This window comes from Macrotis lagotis, chromosome 1 (genome assembly GCF_037893015.1).
Source record: "Macrotis lagotis isolate mMagLag1 chromosome 1, bilby.v1.9.chrom.fasta, whole genome shotgun sequence".
NCBI lineage: Eukaryota > Metazoa > Chordata > Mammalia > Peramelemorphia > Peramelidae > Macrotis > Macrotis lagotis.
The window spans coordinates 374221885-374238309 of NC_133658.1; the positions used below are offsets into that span (position 1 = coordinate 374221885).

General features: G+C 36.0%; 1 protein-coding gene across 5 annotated transcripts in view; it reads right to left on the minus strand.

Annotated features, from left to right (window-relative positions):
- KCNIP1 (potassium voltage-gated channel interacting protein 1) overlaps positions 1 to 16425 on the minus strand; it is a 358061-nt gene that overhangs the window by 9642 nt on the left and 331994 nt on the right. For all 5 annotated transcript variants that reach the window (XM_074212431.1, XM_074212434.1, XM_074212433.1 and 2 more), the window contains 4 exons: positions 7222 to 7346; positions 6270 to 6339; positions 5876 to 5946; positions 4105 to 4212 (listed from right to left, as the gene is read on the minus strand). In XM_074212431.1, the coding sequence (XP_074068532.1) occupies positions 4105 to 4212; positions 5876 to 5946; positions 6270 to 6339; positions 7222 to 7346 (374 nt within the window). The remainder of the gene's footprint in view (positions 1 to 4104; positions 4213 to 5875; positions 5947 to 6269; positions 6340 to 7221; positions 7347 to 16425) is intronic.

Below are 16425 nucleotides of genomic sequence, written 5' to 3' on the forward strand. Positions count from 1 at the left end.
AAGATAAAAAGACACAGTCCACAATGAAATTGCCAGGACAAACTACACCCTAAGGTTCTAAAATAATTGGAAGATGTGATTGCCAAGACATTACTAATAATTATCTAAGAAATGGAGAATGGGGAAATGTTGCAGACCTAGAAAAGAGTGAATATTGTCCCAATCTTCAAAAAAGGAAAATTATAGATTAATATGCTTAATTTCTATTAATGGTAAAATCTTAGAATACATTATTAAATGGGCACAAAGAAGAAGACTTACTCAAAGTCAGTCAGTTAATTAACATTTTTAAATACCTCCTATATGTTAAACACTCTGCTAAGTGCTAGGGGAAAAGAATGCCTAATCTAAAGGAGCTCACAATCTAATGGCTAAAATCCAGCATGGTTTCATAAAGAAGTCACACCAGATTAATCTCTTTTCTAATAGGGTAATTAGACTGATAGATGAGGTGAATATCACAGACAGAGATTTCTGCAAAGCATTTTTACTCTCTCATGCTATGTTTATAGATGAAATAGAAGACATTGACTGGAAGACAGAACAATAGGGTATATTTGAAACTAATTGAATAAGTAGACTTAAAGAATAATTATTAAAGACTTGATATCTTGGAGAGAAATCTTTAGTGGAATATTTCAGGTCTATCTTCAGTCCTATACCACCTAACATTTTCTTAGTGATATCTTAAAGGCATAGATGGTTTACCTGCCAAATAGTCCAATGACACAAATTTGGAAGAATAATTAACATCATAGATGATAGAATTCTGTTTGGAGATTTCAACACTGGTCCAGTGAATAAAATGAAATTTAGAAGTCTAAGTGGAAAGTTCTATACTTGGGTTAAAAAAGATTCATTTACTCAAAGATAGCAAAGGGGAAGCATGGTTAGACAAACAGTCTGTACAACATGTCTCCAGACAGCAGTCTATACAACTCTGCCTCAGTTTCCTCAACTGTAAAATGGGAATAATAATAATAATACCACCTACCTATTATGAAAATTAAATGATCCTGGCACATGGTAGGCATTATATAAATGATAGCTACTCTTTTTTATCAGTTACTAAAAGAAAAAGGTAGATTTGATGTTGACAGGTAATGATTCTTTACAATTAGAGTTATATGAAAGTGGAAAGGAAAGCCTTGGCCAGAAATGAGTTCTTCCTTAAGAAAAATCTCCTAGTTGAAGTTGCATGACCACTTATTAGGGATTTTGTAGAAGTGATTGCTAGGTTGAGTGATTCTGTCCTTTTATTCTCTAAGCAAAACATCCCCAATCATTTTCATTGAATCAAATCACACTTTTCTCAATCCTTTTACCACTCTGAGTCCTTCCTTCCCAAAGTGTGTATGCCTCCATGATTAACATGGAGCAGTAGAAAGAGCCCTGAATTTGCAGACAGAGGACTTGTGTTCAAATACTGACTGCTATGTGATCTTGGGCAAGTTCCTTCTCTGGGCCTCAGGTTCCTCATCAATAAAATGAGGAGGGCTGAACTAAATGGTCTTTGAAGATTTTGCTGGCAGCAAATGATTTGTGCTTAGTTAATCTATTTAAAATCAATGTAGTTTCCTATATAAATATTTAGAGCTTAAAAGGATCTTTGAGGCCATCTTGTTCAAATCTCTCATTTTACAAATGAGGAAACTGAGACCAGAGAGGGGAAATCACTTATCCAAGGTCACTCAACTCAGGTTCACCCCAGGCATGACACTCAGAGATAAGTTTCCTTTTTTAGTGGGACATCTAATTCAGCTCTTCAAGAGACTTCTTGTTCATTTTCTTTACTGGAGAAAGATTCATAGAAAGGGGGATTTTCTCCCATTTTACAGTAATAAGTAGATAGTAAGTGGTTGAAGGTAACAGATTGTGTCATCAGAAAAGCTGGGATAGGGATCTGGTCATCTGGAGCCCTTGTCCAATATGTTTGTTTTAGATTTAACCTGATAGATTACTCTCTTTTATGCAACTGACAAGGTCAAAGAATTCAGAAATGGGATCAGTGTTATGTAGAGAATCCATCCTCCAGGCAGGAAGACAAGAGCTTCTTCTAATTATCTTGACTTCTTTCCAGTAGAATTTTTAGAATATTAAAATGTATTTCTAATCATTTTGGTTTAGAAATGTATCTATGACAATGGAATTTTTCCTCTGTGTGTGCCTGTTATCTTACTTTCTCTCTGGGCTCCACAATTCCACTGTTGTGAGTGAAGGTACTCTTTGTAGGACTAATTTTTGTTGAGTGAGCTAGAAGAGAGAATGAGATGGAAAGACATAGCAGAAAAAGGGAAGTGCTTCTACCTGAGCATTCATGAATAATGGCTTTATTTTCCTTTGTCATGAATAGTAGTAGAAAGGCACCAGGCCCATAGGCAGCTGATTTAATAACAGGGTAATTATGCAGCATTTTAAGTATTTTGGGGCAGAATTTAAAGTAGGAAATTGTGATTTCTTTCCTAGAGCAGGATTATGCTTCATAGAAAATCACAGAAAATCCCTTCATGTCCTTTCTGGGCTTGTTCAATAGGAGCTTCAATAGGAGCTAAAGAAAGTAAAGGTCCAGATTTAGGCAGAAGACAGATCCTTCTATTTATCTGTGTTGAAATGGGAAAGGACCTTGGACTTCACATCAGGAACTAGGTTGGTGTCTCATTTTTTCTACTTGCTAGAGCTGAAAACTTAGGCAAGGGATTCCACCTTCCCATGAGTTGTATTTCCCTTATCTGTAAACTAAAAAATCCATAGGGTCATAGGTCTAGTGGAAGGACCTACAGAGGTCACCTAACAAAACTCCATCACTTTAATGATGAACTTTTGACTTGAAGAGGGGAAGATGCCAACTATATAGGTATAAAGTGGTAGTTGAAGCAGCTAAGTGATACCATAGCACTCAGCATGCTGGGACTGGAGTTCAAATTTGGTCTCAGACACTTGCCAGCTGTGTGACCCTGGGCAAATCACTTAAGCCTATTTGCTTCAGTTTCCTCATATGTAATATGAGCTAGAGAAGGAAATGGCAACACTTTTCAGTATCTTGGCCAAATGGAGTCATAAAAAGTTCAACATGACTAAAACGACTGATCAACATGTGATAGAGCTTAGATTTGAACCCAGATCTTCAAATATAGCATGCTTTCCATCCTACATATTATCTCCAATTACCTACCTTGCTTGGATGTTGTGAAGATAAAAAGACATCATGTATGGAAAAGTATATGTGAAACTTAGAAACATTATACACATGTGAGGAATTATTTAATATACTTTATTATTTTTCCCTTAGCTAGCTTTACAAATAGGTGGAATAAGTGTTGTCTTTGGGATGTAGGTTTAAGCTCATTCAGAAATAAGGTTTCCCTATCCATAAGTTGCTATCTGAAATTCTACCATTAATAACTTCATTTCTTTATCCCTTACTAAGATCATGAAATCATAGATTTAGAACCAGAAAAGAACTGAGAGGTTACCCGAGTCCCAATTTGTCATGTTAGAAATGGGAATGTAATTTGTAAAATAAATTGCTCTAAATCACAAAGGTAATAAATAGCAGAAATGGTATTTGAATACAGAACCTTGGATTCTAAATCCAGGATTTTTCCTACTACAACTTGATCTCTCTATGCAAATCAACATGGAGGGCAACTCCTTAAGTTGATTACACTAAGCCTTTTCTGAGATATTTATTATGGGGAGAAGGAGAGCATTATTAGAAAAGAGAGTTGGATGAATAACCTATATCTGCTTACCAAAGGAAGGATACAATTTGAAATTTAAAACTTAAAAATAAACCAGGGTGGTAAAAATTGTTTTTATATGTATTTAGGAGAAAATTAAAATATTCTTTAAAATAAAAATACTTTAAAATAAAAAATTTAAAATAAAATATAGTTTTAAAAAATGATGAGAGTAAGGGCTGAGAAGGGAGAAGACAAATTTTGCATACTTTCTGAGAGCCCACCCAGTTGGGCATCCCCTTTTCTTGCTTGGGGCACTTCTACATTCATAACCCTAATTGTTTTACTTTTAATCAGGGGTTTATCTTCAGTGCAAGACCTTCTACCAATTGAAGTTCCTGATGGTGGGTTCCAGCATGCTTACCTCTTTATTTATATAGCCATCCTTATTGATGTCATATAAATTGAATGTCCACCTCAGTTTCTCATGGACTGTTCCTCTCAGCAAAATCGACAGAGCAGTTACAAAATCCTGTGAAGGGGTGGGAGCCATAAAGGAGTCACCAGAAAAGCAGAGTGAGATGCATATTACTGAGTAGGAATTTAGTATTTGTGGAATGAATGGATGAAATGATTCTTGGGGGAAAACTCAACTTTGTGATCTTGGGATCTCTGAATCTTGTTTTCTGTTTAAATCCTCTGTGCTTAACATAGTATAATAACTGCTCAATAAAAACTTCCTCATTAATTTATTCATCAATCAGAATGACTCAGTTTACTGGAGTGAGTCCTCACCTTCTGAGTTATTGAAAAGCTAATGTATGCATCCTCTCTGAGAGAAGACCTATGTTAATAATAAGAACAAATATAATGACCGTTTTCTTTTACATGCCTTACAATTCACAATGAATATACATTATTTTCTTATTTAATCCTTATAATAATTCCATGAACTACTCAGGATAATAGAATGATACCCATTTTACAGGTTCATAAGATCATAGACCAAAAATTATAAGGAAACTTGGAGGTCAGCTAATCTAATTCCCCGTTTTATAGATGAGAAAACTGAGACCCAGGGTAGGCAAGTGCCAGTATACACAAGTAATGTCAGATAAAGGACTTGAACCCAAGTCTGTTATACTGTCCTATGAAGTCTTCTATGGTAGAGAAAGGAAGATTTGCTTTTTTTTTTTTTTTTTTTTTTGCAAGGTAATGGGATTAAATGACTTGCCTTAGGTCACACAGCTAGGTAATTATTAAGTGTCTGAGGTCACATTTGAACTTGGATCCTCCTGACTCTTAAGGTTGGTGCTCTATCCTCTATGTCATCTAGCTGCCCCAAGAAAGGAAAATTTAAAGGAAGATATAGCTATCTTCAATATTTGAAGAGTTATTGTGTAGGAAAGTGGTTTATAAGTGTGCTTGCCCCCGAAGATATAAATAGTAGTAATGGGAAGAAGTAGCAGACAGGCAAATTTAGACTCAATGATAGAAAAAACTCAACAATTAAAACTTCTTAAAAATCTAACTGGCTGCCCTAGAGGTAATCTATTTCCCCTTTACCTTTAGATTTCCAAGTCTAGACTGGATGACCATTTATTGGGGTCATTCTTGAGAGCATTCTTGGTTGGATATGGGCTGAATTAGATGACCTTGGGGCTTTCCTTTCAAACTGAGGTTCAGAGGAACAAACTTTGTCAAGGATCAAATAACTAGTGAGTGGCAGGACCAGGAGTCAAACTGCGATCTTCTAACTCCAAGTCCAATATTCTTTCCATCACATAGGTGTTTGGTGTTAGAGCCAATGTAAAAGAATCAGTTCAATTATCCTTTAGAAAGTTGTTGTTCATCCTTCATTTCTAAAGAGGTCCAGAGACATCATGAGGGTGGTACCTTGACTTGAATGTGAATTGGATTAAATGAGGCAGGGTTGCACAAAGACATAAACCTCATTTTCTCTTCCAGAGTCATAAGGAAGGAAGTTTGAGGGAAAGGAGATAGGACAGTCTCAGCATTCACTACCTTTGAAGTCAAAAGAGTGCTATCACTCTCAATAGGAAATTGTATTACCTTGGGCAAGTCATTTCACTTTATAGGATCTCAGATTCCTGTTCTATAAAATGAGGAAGATTGGTTTATGTGTGAGGTTCCTTTCAGTGGTAAAATTCTATGGTTTGAATTAATGGCCATACCTCAAATTTTACAGAACCCGTTTGAGTAGTATCAAAGGCATTGAAGAGATAATGAGCATACATGCTTGCATCTGAAAAACAAGAAAGCATCTTTATTAGGAGGTTAAGAAAGACAAAAAATCACAAGGTGGGGTCTTTCCCCCCTCCATTATGAGACTTTTGCTGGAACATAACCCTATGTATTTGACAAGGGACAAGCTAAGGAGTCAAGAAGGTTGGGATGGTACTTATAGAGCACCATACATATTTGGTAACCCAAGGTACCATTCTTGGAGAATATCACTTCCCAATGGAGAGAATAGTTGTTTATTGCATTTGATGATCTGGGGTAAAGTGTCTTTAAAACCTGCAAAAAATGACTTCTTTCTACCTCCTTTCACTCAGCTCAACTTACCTCCATGTGGGAAAAACTGTGAGTATATCTGTTTGAATGTTTCTTCATTAACCACCCCACTGGGACACTCCTGTTTGGGAGAAGAGAAAAAGGGTTTCTTTATGCTACCTTGAATACTCCCTGAACAGATGACAGGCCTGGAAGATTGCATGTGGATTGGGACAGTGCTGATTCCCATTCATAAGGCTAGATTTTCATGCCAATCCCTAGGCAGACAGGTATTGTACTGGGTATTATTAGTCTCTATTGAATTAATCACAATGCATAACAGTGCATTATAATCACAATGCATTGCTGATCTCTTTTGTATAGGGTGGGTAAACAGCAAAATAAGATTAAGATGAATTGAGATGGGATTGAGATTACCTGGAAATAACCATTGCAATGCAGGTAAAGTTTATTTTTGATACTCTTCTTTCTTCCTCCTCCAGCAATGCCCCCCCTCCATCTTCCCTCTTGGGAAAAACTGTACCACTCCCTACTTTCTTCCCTAGTGCTTTGCCTACTCCACTAACTGGGACTATGATGTTAGATGTTAATCGTTTAATGTTAATACAATATTCCTAAATTTTAAGAATGGACTTTTGAAAACCAAAATGTTTTCAAGATCTATAGAAACAAAACTCTATTAATATAGTTTGTGGCATCCATTTGGGTGATGGAGGAAATATCTGGGGTAGAAGGCAAGCAATTGCTATATCTTAGCCCCCTAAAGTCCTTTAGCTACCTACAATAAGCCAGGCTGAACTGATGATGGACTTTTCTAGGAGAAGACAGTCTTCTAGATGAAACCAGAAGACTTTCTAGCTTGGTAGGACCTACTAGAACTTACCATCCCCTTCAAGAACCCCACTCACTTCTATCCCATATATAGGAGGAAGACTTCAGTGATGGAATCCCATAGAAGTGTTTAACCTTAATAAGGAGTCTCCTGAGCTCACTTGGTTCTTACATTTTTAAATCCTCTGTACAAGACTTGCAGCTCCCTCTTGGTGAAGTTGGTCTGTGCCTCAAGCTGCTCCAGTCCCTCAGGTCGATGGCATACCATGGTCATCTCCAACTCATCCTCAATTTTATCTGGAATCAGAGGAGATAACATTGGAGAGTCTAGACTTTGATGTTATTCTACATCCATCCAAGTGACTTCAGTGTTTTAAGACTTCAAGGAATCCATGATAGGATAATATTTGTAGCCTACTCTGATGGCAACCCACCTAAATGGCCCAGACATTATCTTAGAATAATGATGTGAACTGGAACAAAAGTGGGTAGATATTTCCTTTTGATATTTGTGGACTGGAAGTAGGAAGAAGAAGAAAGAAAAGGAGAATTTTTATTAGGTATCTATGATAACTTTAGTTGGGAGACATGTTGATACTGACTGAAAGGTAGCAAATATTCTGTGTTGTCTATGAGTAGACTTCCCAGGACCCTAGTGATAATGCCTATTGGAATCAGAAAGTCTCAGTTAACTCCTTGAGTCAATGTTATATAAGACTAGATTAAGGAGGCATTGTCTCAGGTATCCTTAGACCCTTTTCTCATATCGTCATAACCTCTGATTGTGTATCCCCACCACCCTCTAAGACCATCTCTATTTCAGTCAGTCCATACCAAATGGAAATAGAATTCTAGATCATAGCTCTAGAGTTGTAACTTCTGATACCATCTAGTCCAATCTCTATCCTCACCCCTCATCCCCTGCCTTATTTTATAGATTTTATAAAAACAGGCCAGAAGAGCTCCAAATGCCTTTTCTAATGTCACATAGGTCATAAGCATCTGAGGTAGGACTTGAAATCAGGTCTTCTGACTCCAAAGGCCTTTTTACTGTAACATGACCTTACTCCATATTAAAATAGCTTTTTTTATTTCTTTCACAATTTGACTCTACTCAAAAGTCATGAAGTCTCCCAAAATATTTAGTTGAAGCTTCTGAACATCTCTGATAGGTAAATAAGTGATAGTATAGTAAGTTACCCAGCCTCTATCCCCCCTTACTCCAAATAATTCTAATAAATAGAGACAGATGATAAAAGGTTTTTAGAAATTGTTTGAGACTAATAATTGTAAGAGAAATAGGGACATGCTCAGTTTCAGGAAATTTTAACATAAATGAAACTTTTTTTACTTTTAAGCAGTAATTTAAAAAACTAATAAACTGGTAAAAAATGTTTATATTTAGCATCTCTAGTATATATAAATGAAAACTTCTAAAGTCCTACAAGGTAACTTATGATTCTCTTATAATGGATTAAATATAACTTTTTAAAACCTTATTTGCACTATTAATCTGCACTCTGTATGTAGAAAGGACACAATAATAATAATAATAATAATAATAATAATAATTAATGTAGTGCTTACTTTGTGCCTGTTAATGTGATAAGCACTTTATAGTTATCTCATTTTACCTGGAAGGTAGCAGCTGCTATTATTATTCCTGTTTCACAGTTGAGTAAACCGAGACAGATAAAGGTTAAGTGTTTTGCCCAGGATCACATATCTAGTATGTGTTTATGGTTTGATTTGAACTCAGGCCTTCCCAAATCAAAGCCAGGATCCCAATCCACTGTGTCACCTAGCTGCTCTTATAGTGCCAGTGCAGACTATTCCAAATTCCAAATAAGCCTTGGGCACATTATTGAAGTTTTATTGTGGGGAAGAAAAAATACAGTACGAATAGTACTGTAGTACTCAGTACAAATAGCTTTAGGAGAAGCCAGAGGACTGAATATAAATAGAAATAACTGCTACTCTTTGAATACTGTGGGATGAGTAGGACCACTTCCTGAAGGGATATAAACATCTTCCCATATTTCCAGAAAACTTTCTATGAATTTCCTACAATAAAAAATTAATTAGCTACCTAAACTCTCTCTGATAGCTGTTGTATGAACATCACCAAATCCATATATTGAATTCCTATAAATCTGGACTGGAAAAAGTAGTGATCTGGTGAGTTAAATACTCATGAACTTTCACAAGGCATCATAAATCTTATGATAAGCAATTAAAATACATTCTTATTACATAGCTTTGAAGGCATCCTTTGTAAATTATAGGCATACTGGGTTGTTTTTAAGTGTTGATTTACCCACTGTTTCCTGTAAAACTGATCCTCTTTTTTTTTTTTCAGGTTGATCCTCTTCTTTTCTCTTACTTCTATTCAACAAAAACTGGTCTGTCAAAGTGAGTTTTTCTTCTATATAGACAATTCTGAAGGAATTAAAATTTTGTAATTCTCCAAGACTCAGAATAATTTAAGCCTCTTTGTGAAAACCACACAATTCAAAACTACCATCAAATCCATCATATCCTGGTGAAAAGAAAGCAGATTATTACAGACAAATAAGTCCTATTGTCCACATACAAGAAGCATGATGACATTGTTGATTGAGAATTGACCTCAAAGTCAGGAAGAACTGGGTTTAAATCCTGCCTATGATACATACTAACTGTGTCATAGGACAAATCATTTAACCTCTTATTAAGAACGTGTCGATTTGCATTGATAGAGGGTTCTTTGTCACCAAGTAGTTTCAGTGATATTAGTAGTCCAGTTCTTATCCCAGATCATATCTAAGTTATTAAAAGCTCAGATTTTTCCATAATATCCTTAATTATGCCTATAGTTGGGATTGAAGTTATTACTTAAATATTGTTGATCATTAAGTAATATTGTAATAAGTCAAAGGTCCACTTAAAATGTTCTAAATGAACTGATTTTAAGATAAAATGTAACCACAAGTTTAACATTAGTTTTAAAAATCCATATTTATTTTATAGATTTGAGAGCATCTTTAGTGAAGAGTGAAGGTACACTGTACTCTCTATCTAATACTTAGTTATCTAATAAATGTTCCTCTCTACTGTATTGTCAATTTCCTCCAAAATTGATCCCCTTCCTTTCTTTTGTTTTTATCTAGTATGTTAAAAACTGAGGTTTTCCTTTATAGACAATTAGCAATAATTGTAAGAAAGAAGAGTAGAGAGATTTATATGATAAGCTAAGAGTGGGAAAAGAGAAATGTTGATGATAAAAATAAGAAAAACAGTGCATCTCTGAGTTAAGAATCTCTTTTCTTTCTTTTTGTTTTTTGTTTTTTGTCTCATCACTACTTTTAAGTTTCTCTCCTATCTTGATTTGTTTGCCTGCCTAATTCATAGAAAGCAAAGCTTGTTTTGGACATCTGAGTAAATGTAAGCACAGAAATCCTATTTGTAACTGCATAGCTGAGTAACTTTGTGAGATTATTTCTATTTCCTAAATGATGGCTGCTTACCACGGGCTTTTATTAAAAATGTACCAAGTAATTATTGAAATATCAATTATTAAATCCATTTCATTAAGGCTGAACTGGGCTTTATTAATAAATGATTTGTTTACTGTCTGAGAGGATGGATCAATTTTCACACCAAACCAACTCTCTAATTTCTTTTTATTTGACTTTTGACCATAAGCCTTCTTTCGGGGACTTCATTTTAACTCTTTTGCTTGGTGTTTTTGTACAAAGAATTTCTATTTAGGCCTAGTTGTCTGGCCTAAATGGACATGGGTTGTCAGAAAGTCCTGATGCCTTGATTCCTTTACTAATATTGCCTTTTCTCTATGACAACATGAGATTTCTCCTTTCTGGTTTCCCATCAGTATTTATTTTTTGTAAGTATTTCAGGAGGAATTCCAAAAGTCTCCCATCTCAGCCTACTTCCTTCACAATGACTTCAGTTTCTTCAAGACTATCACAGAAGGTCTAGGACAAATTCCCAAATTCTTCTGGTCAGTGGGAGGAAGAAACTGGGTTAAACACTATTCTGACATCATTTTTTTTTTCTTTCTGTAGAGATTATAAAAAAAACTTCTATGAACAGAAGGGCATTTTTATATACTAATGGGACATCCTCTAGGCTGAGAGGGAACCTGGACTATGAGGAAGAAGCTTAATTACAATAATAATGAGATGAAACTAATAGTACCTTTTCATTCTTATAGTTCTACTGATTTTTTTCTTTTTAAAGTAGATCTCCCTATCTTGCCCAGGTTGGAAGTTAAGATGCCACAGTAGACTGGCACATGAGCTGTTACTGAACTGGTCTAAACCACCCCTGCTTTGCAGAGCAAAGTGGCCCCTCACTCTCTGTGCCAAGACTTAGAGTTTTGATTCCTTACCAGATTAGCACACAGAACTGAGCCTTAGCTATCCAGTAATATGGACTGCACTACTCGACCACCTGTATTGATATTTCAAAGAACTTCCACATCGATTACTCTCTTTGATATACACAAAAACCTTGTGAGGTAGGTGGGGCAGGAGTTATTATCTTCAAATGATGGATAAGGAAACTGGGGCATAGAAAAATAGAATGATTATTACAAATTTTATTTCTGTTTATCACAATAAAAGAGAATTCTTGCACTGGGGGAGAAGTTGGACTAGATGACTTCTAAGGTGATTTTTAATTCTAAAATTCTATATTTCTGACCACCATGAGGTCAAAAAGCTTATAGCAATATAACTGGAATTAGAACCCAAGTCTTTTGTCTCCCCATGCTCCGTTTTGCCCTGCAAATAAAATCTCATGGACTCACTTTGATTTGTAGTGACTTAGAGCTGGGGATAGGCTCACTGGTTTAGTTTCCTGCTTCTTCTTGTCTTCCAACTACTTAATGGAATCAGGAATAAAGCTTATTTTTGTTGAAGTGTAGCAAAGAAGCATGCCTACAAAGGGCACTTCTTCTTAATGTTGCCCCTTCCTCCCCACTCTGAAAAGGCCTTCCTTGCCAAGGTGGGACTTGTTCACAAGAGACTCAGAAAAGGAGGCATCAATGATCATAATTTGTATCTATGTGTACAATTGACAAAAAAGTTTTTCCTGTGATGGTATGTGACAAGGCAGTCAAATGAGTTTCCATTTACCTCTCTGATACTGATAATACCAGCCGGAGATGTCTAGGAGAAAGTAAGAAAACATTTTACCAATCCTATTCTTTAAAAATAACAACATTCACTTTGTTTTTCAATGGAGATGCTGCTTTGAGGGTTGGGATCCTTCTAGTCTGTTCCCCAGTCCCATTTCCCAAGGAATTTTGATCATTCGTACAAGGGAATTTTGAATAGTGTCTTCCCTAAGGTAAAGGCAACTTTTGGCCCCCAAGATAAAGAAAAGGGGCTCTTTCCCCGTCACTACCCTCGATGCAGCATGGACACTAGCTGTGTGCTCAGCCATGTGGCCAAGGAGGAATGGCATGAGGGTGGGGTGCATGCTGAGATGTAGATGAGGTCTGGTGAGGGCAGGTGGTTCTGAAGATCAGTTTGTGAAAACCCTTATAATGGCAAACTCTCTTCTCCTACCTTTTTCCTACTTCCAACTTCCCTTCCCAAGAAAGGAAATCAAAGAATCCTTGAATTTCCTTTTCCTTTATGACTTCTGTAGATAATTCAGTTTAGGGGAAAAGTAATTGTTTCTGAAGAAAATGGTGATCTGGAGATTGTATACTCACTACTATGCTTTGGATCATTTGACACTTAGAAACATATCTAAATAGGATTTCAATAGAATTATTTGATCCTAGCCAGGTCATAGGAAAAAGAAACATTCAATTCAATGAAATTAAATTCCACTGGCATTGGCATTTATTTAACACCTGCTCTATGTATATGCAAACAGACACACAGTTCCTGCCCTCAAAGAGCTTACATTCTGTTGAATAGATAGAAATCAAATTCACTGTATTCCCTTCTTGAGTTCCCTTCTCAAGGTAGGTTTTAGACAGCCCAAGTCTTCTGACATAGACTCTCCATCTACTACTTGTAGACTTCTATAGCTAGAGATTTTGGTTGGTGATTATCAGGAAGAAGTGTGACAATAAGTGTCATTCCAGGAGCATCAGGAGGCTGGAGGGACAGGTTTCCATATTTTTTTTAATATGCCATTCTGCGCAATGACTGAAAAGTCATAATTTTATTGAGAATGATCCTCTTTGACCTTAAGTGATTGAATCATATAATTGATTGATTTGACATGATAGAAATTTACATAACTAGGACTGTTTTCTATGCTTTATTCTGATAATTTTTGTGCTAGCATTCCCAAATGCCTTATACCATCAAACTCAAACTTTCAGTCTTTTAAAAATAGCATTTTGTGTGAAATAAAGTTTGTGTAACTTAGTTTTGTCTTTGATTGTTTTGCTTAACAAACACTTGAATTTGAACTTTACCTTTGAAACCATTCCTTCCCTTAATATCTCCTGAATTGCAATGAAGACTATAAAGACTATACTGAGTGATGACTTCTGCAAAGTAATCCTTCTCCTCTCTTTATTGATTGTTTTATATTTAAGTATGGGGCAGCTAGGTGGCACAGTAGATAGAGTTCCAGCTTGGAGTGAGGAAGATTACTGACCTTAGACACTTATTAGCTGAGTGACCCAAGCAAGTCATAACCCTGTTTGCCTCAGTTTCTCATCTGCAAGATGAATTGGAAAAGGAAATGGTAGACTACTGTATCTTTGCCAAGAAATCCCAAAGGGATTGATAAAGAGATGGACAACAATGAAATGACTGAACATCAAAAACATATAAGTATTCCTGGGTATACTTAACTCCCCCAATCAATCTCAGTGAGTGACAGTATCCCTTTCTGGATCTTTTTTTAGACCAGAAGGGGTATCATTTCTATTTTGTTGGGAGTTCATTGGGTCTGGGGTTAAGGTGACCTTTATTCCTGGAGATACAGAAAAGAACTAGTTAAGATTAAGTAATTTACTCACTCTTTCATTGCTCGTCTATTGTGCCCAATGTTTACAAGGCATTTTGCTAAGTTATGAGAAGGTACAAATGGGAATAATGTATCATACTTGCCCTAAAGGAGTTTGCCATTAAATAGAAGAGATAAAATATGTTCAGAAATAAATGCACCAGAAAAAATTTTTAATTTAAAAAAATATACTACTCTTATCTCTACTCCTGTGTTTGACCTTAGTGCAAGCTTTAATCATGGGATCTTAAAGTTGGAAAGGATGTTAGAATCCTCTTCACAATGGTAGTCTGATGTCTCAATGTAGTATCTGGGAGAATCTGAGTTCTTGAAGGCTGGGACAGTGAAGCATAAACTTCCTTAGTTTCTATTAGGCTGTAAAGGCTTTGAGAATGGGTCTAACAAAAGACTAGAACAAAACATTTTGTGCTTAGGATCATCAATTTAGAACTGACTGCGCCCTTGGAGGCTTATTTCCAGTACAATGAAATTGAGATCCAGGTCATACAGGTAGTAAATAATTTGTGGCAGAGTCAGACTGGAACCCAAATCCTCTGACTCCAAGACCAATGCTCAATACTATGCCATTCAGCTTTTGATGATGGCAATCCATGAAACAAAGAAAAATCTATGGACCACAAATAAAGTTCCATTTTTACAGTAAATAAAGCAGAATAACAGAGAAGAGGGCAAATGATATTGCTAATAATCAAGTTTTAAGCCATCTACAAATATCAGTTTAGTTATTGGTTCTCTTAATATGAGAATCTTGTCCAATGACCAATGAGATGACATGCTATTAGGAAAAAGAAATCGTACTGCTTTTGTCATTTTGAAACCAGAAGATAAAAAGAAATTGATGTCAAATGGAAGGATGGGTTACAAGTTCCCCTTGGAGAGGCAAATAGAAATACTGATAGAACTGGTGTCTAAGGGCAAAGACAAGAAACATTGCATGGAATGTTTATTCATCTTACCTTGCAATGATTATGGCACACGAGCAAAAAGACCTCTCTGAAAATAACTGTCCTAATTCTTGTTTCAGGGGCCAAAGAGGTAGATAAATTCTATTAAGAATTCAATAGATCCTTTGAATTGAATTTGCATATGACCCAATACTTAGTTCCTTATACCACACAGCTAGGTAATTCTCAAAATATTTGGTCTCAAAACACCTTTATATTCTTTTTTCTTTTTTACATTTTTGCAAGGCAGTGGGGTTAAGTGGCTTGCCCAAGGCCACACAGCTAGGTAATTATTAAGTGTCTGAGACCGGATTTGAACCCAGGTACTCCTGACTCCAGGGCCGGTACTTTATCCATTACGCCACCTAGCTGCCACCCCCCACCTTTATACTCTTTAAAAATTATTGAGTACCCCCAAAAGTTCTTTTTTTTGTGCAGAACATATCTAGCTGTATTTACTGTATTAGAAATTAAAAACATCTTAGTATTTTTATGAAAATGGTTTTGACCTTAGATACACTCAGGTAGGGTCTTAAAGATGCAATGGGTTCTCAGACCACACTTTAAGAATGACTGTGCTATGCTAATGAAATCAAAGGTTTCATCCCTATCCCAATCTGGTTCTGTAGTAGTCTGTTTCTGGATTTAGGGAAGAGAAATACTCATGCTTATCCAGAGAACTTATCTAGTTATGATTTGTTAACATTAAAAGAAAAGTATGACATAGTGAGGACATGTGCCAGTCTATGAAATAGTCATTCAGATGGACTCTCTTTGTTCTGACCAAATACAAGCAGTAGCAAATGTGAGATTCAATTAGGAGCTCCCTTGGAGAAACGGGAACTAGTCTGACTTTAGTCTGACAAGACTGCTTCAGATTTGATGAAACTCAAATCATATTTTGTTCCCTGGGAGTACAATTTTTCTCAATGCTTTGAAGATTAAAAAAAATATAAATAACTCTATTATGCATGTATCCTTGTCTTTAAAAAATACCAGGCTAACCCTACATTTCTTCCCTGGTAGCATATTAAGAGATAAATGAGATTAAAAATCCTCACAATACACATTATATTTCAGTGAGATCTACTGTTCGCAGAGTCATGGGAAACAGAAAAGACAGGCTAGTAAGTCATTCGATTCACCTATCCAGATTTCATAGGACAGTTATGTAGGCCTCTTCAGATATTTTGGTGAACTGAGTTGATTCTAAAAAGAAGTCACAGAAAACAAAACAAAACCAAAATTGGAAGATTGCTCTGTGACACCTATTTGCCCACTAACTTTGAGGAGCTTGGGGGTCATTGATTTAGAGCTGAAACGGATCTAAGAGGACAATGGGTCCACCCCCCTTACGTTTTACTATTTATTTTATTTTATTTTATTTTTTGGTGTTGCAAGGCAATGGGGTTATGTGGCTTGCCCAAGGC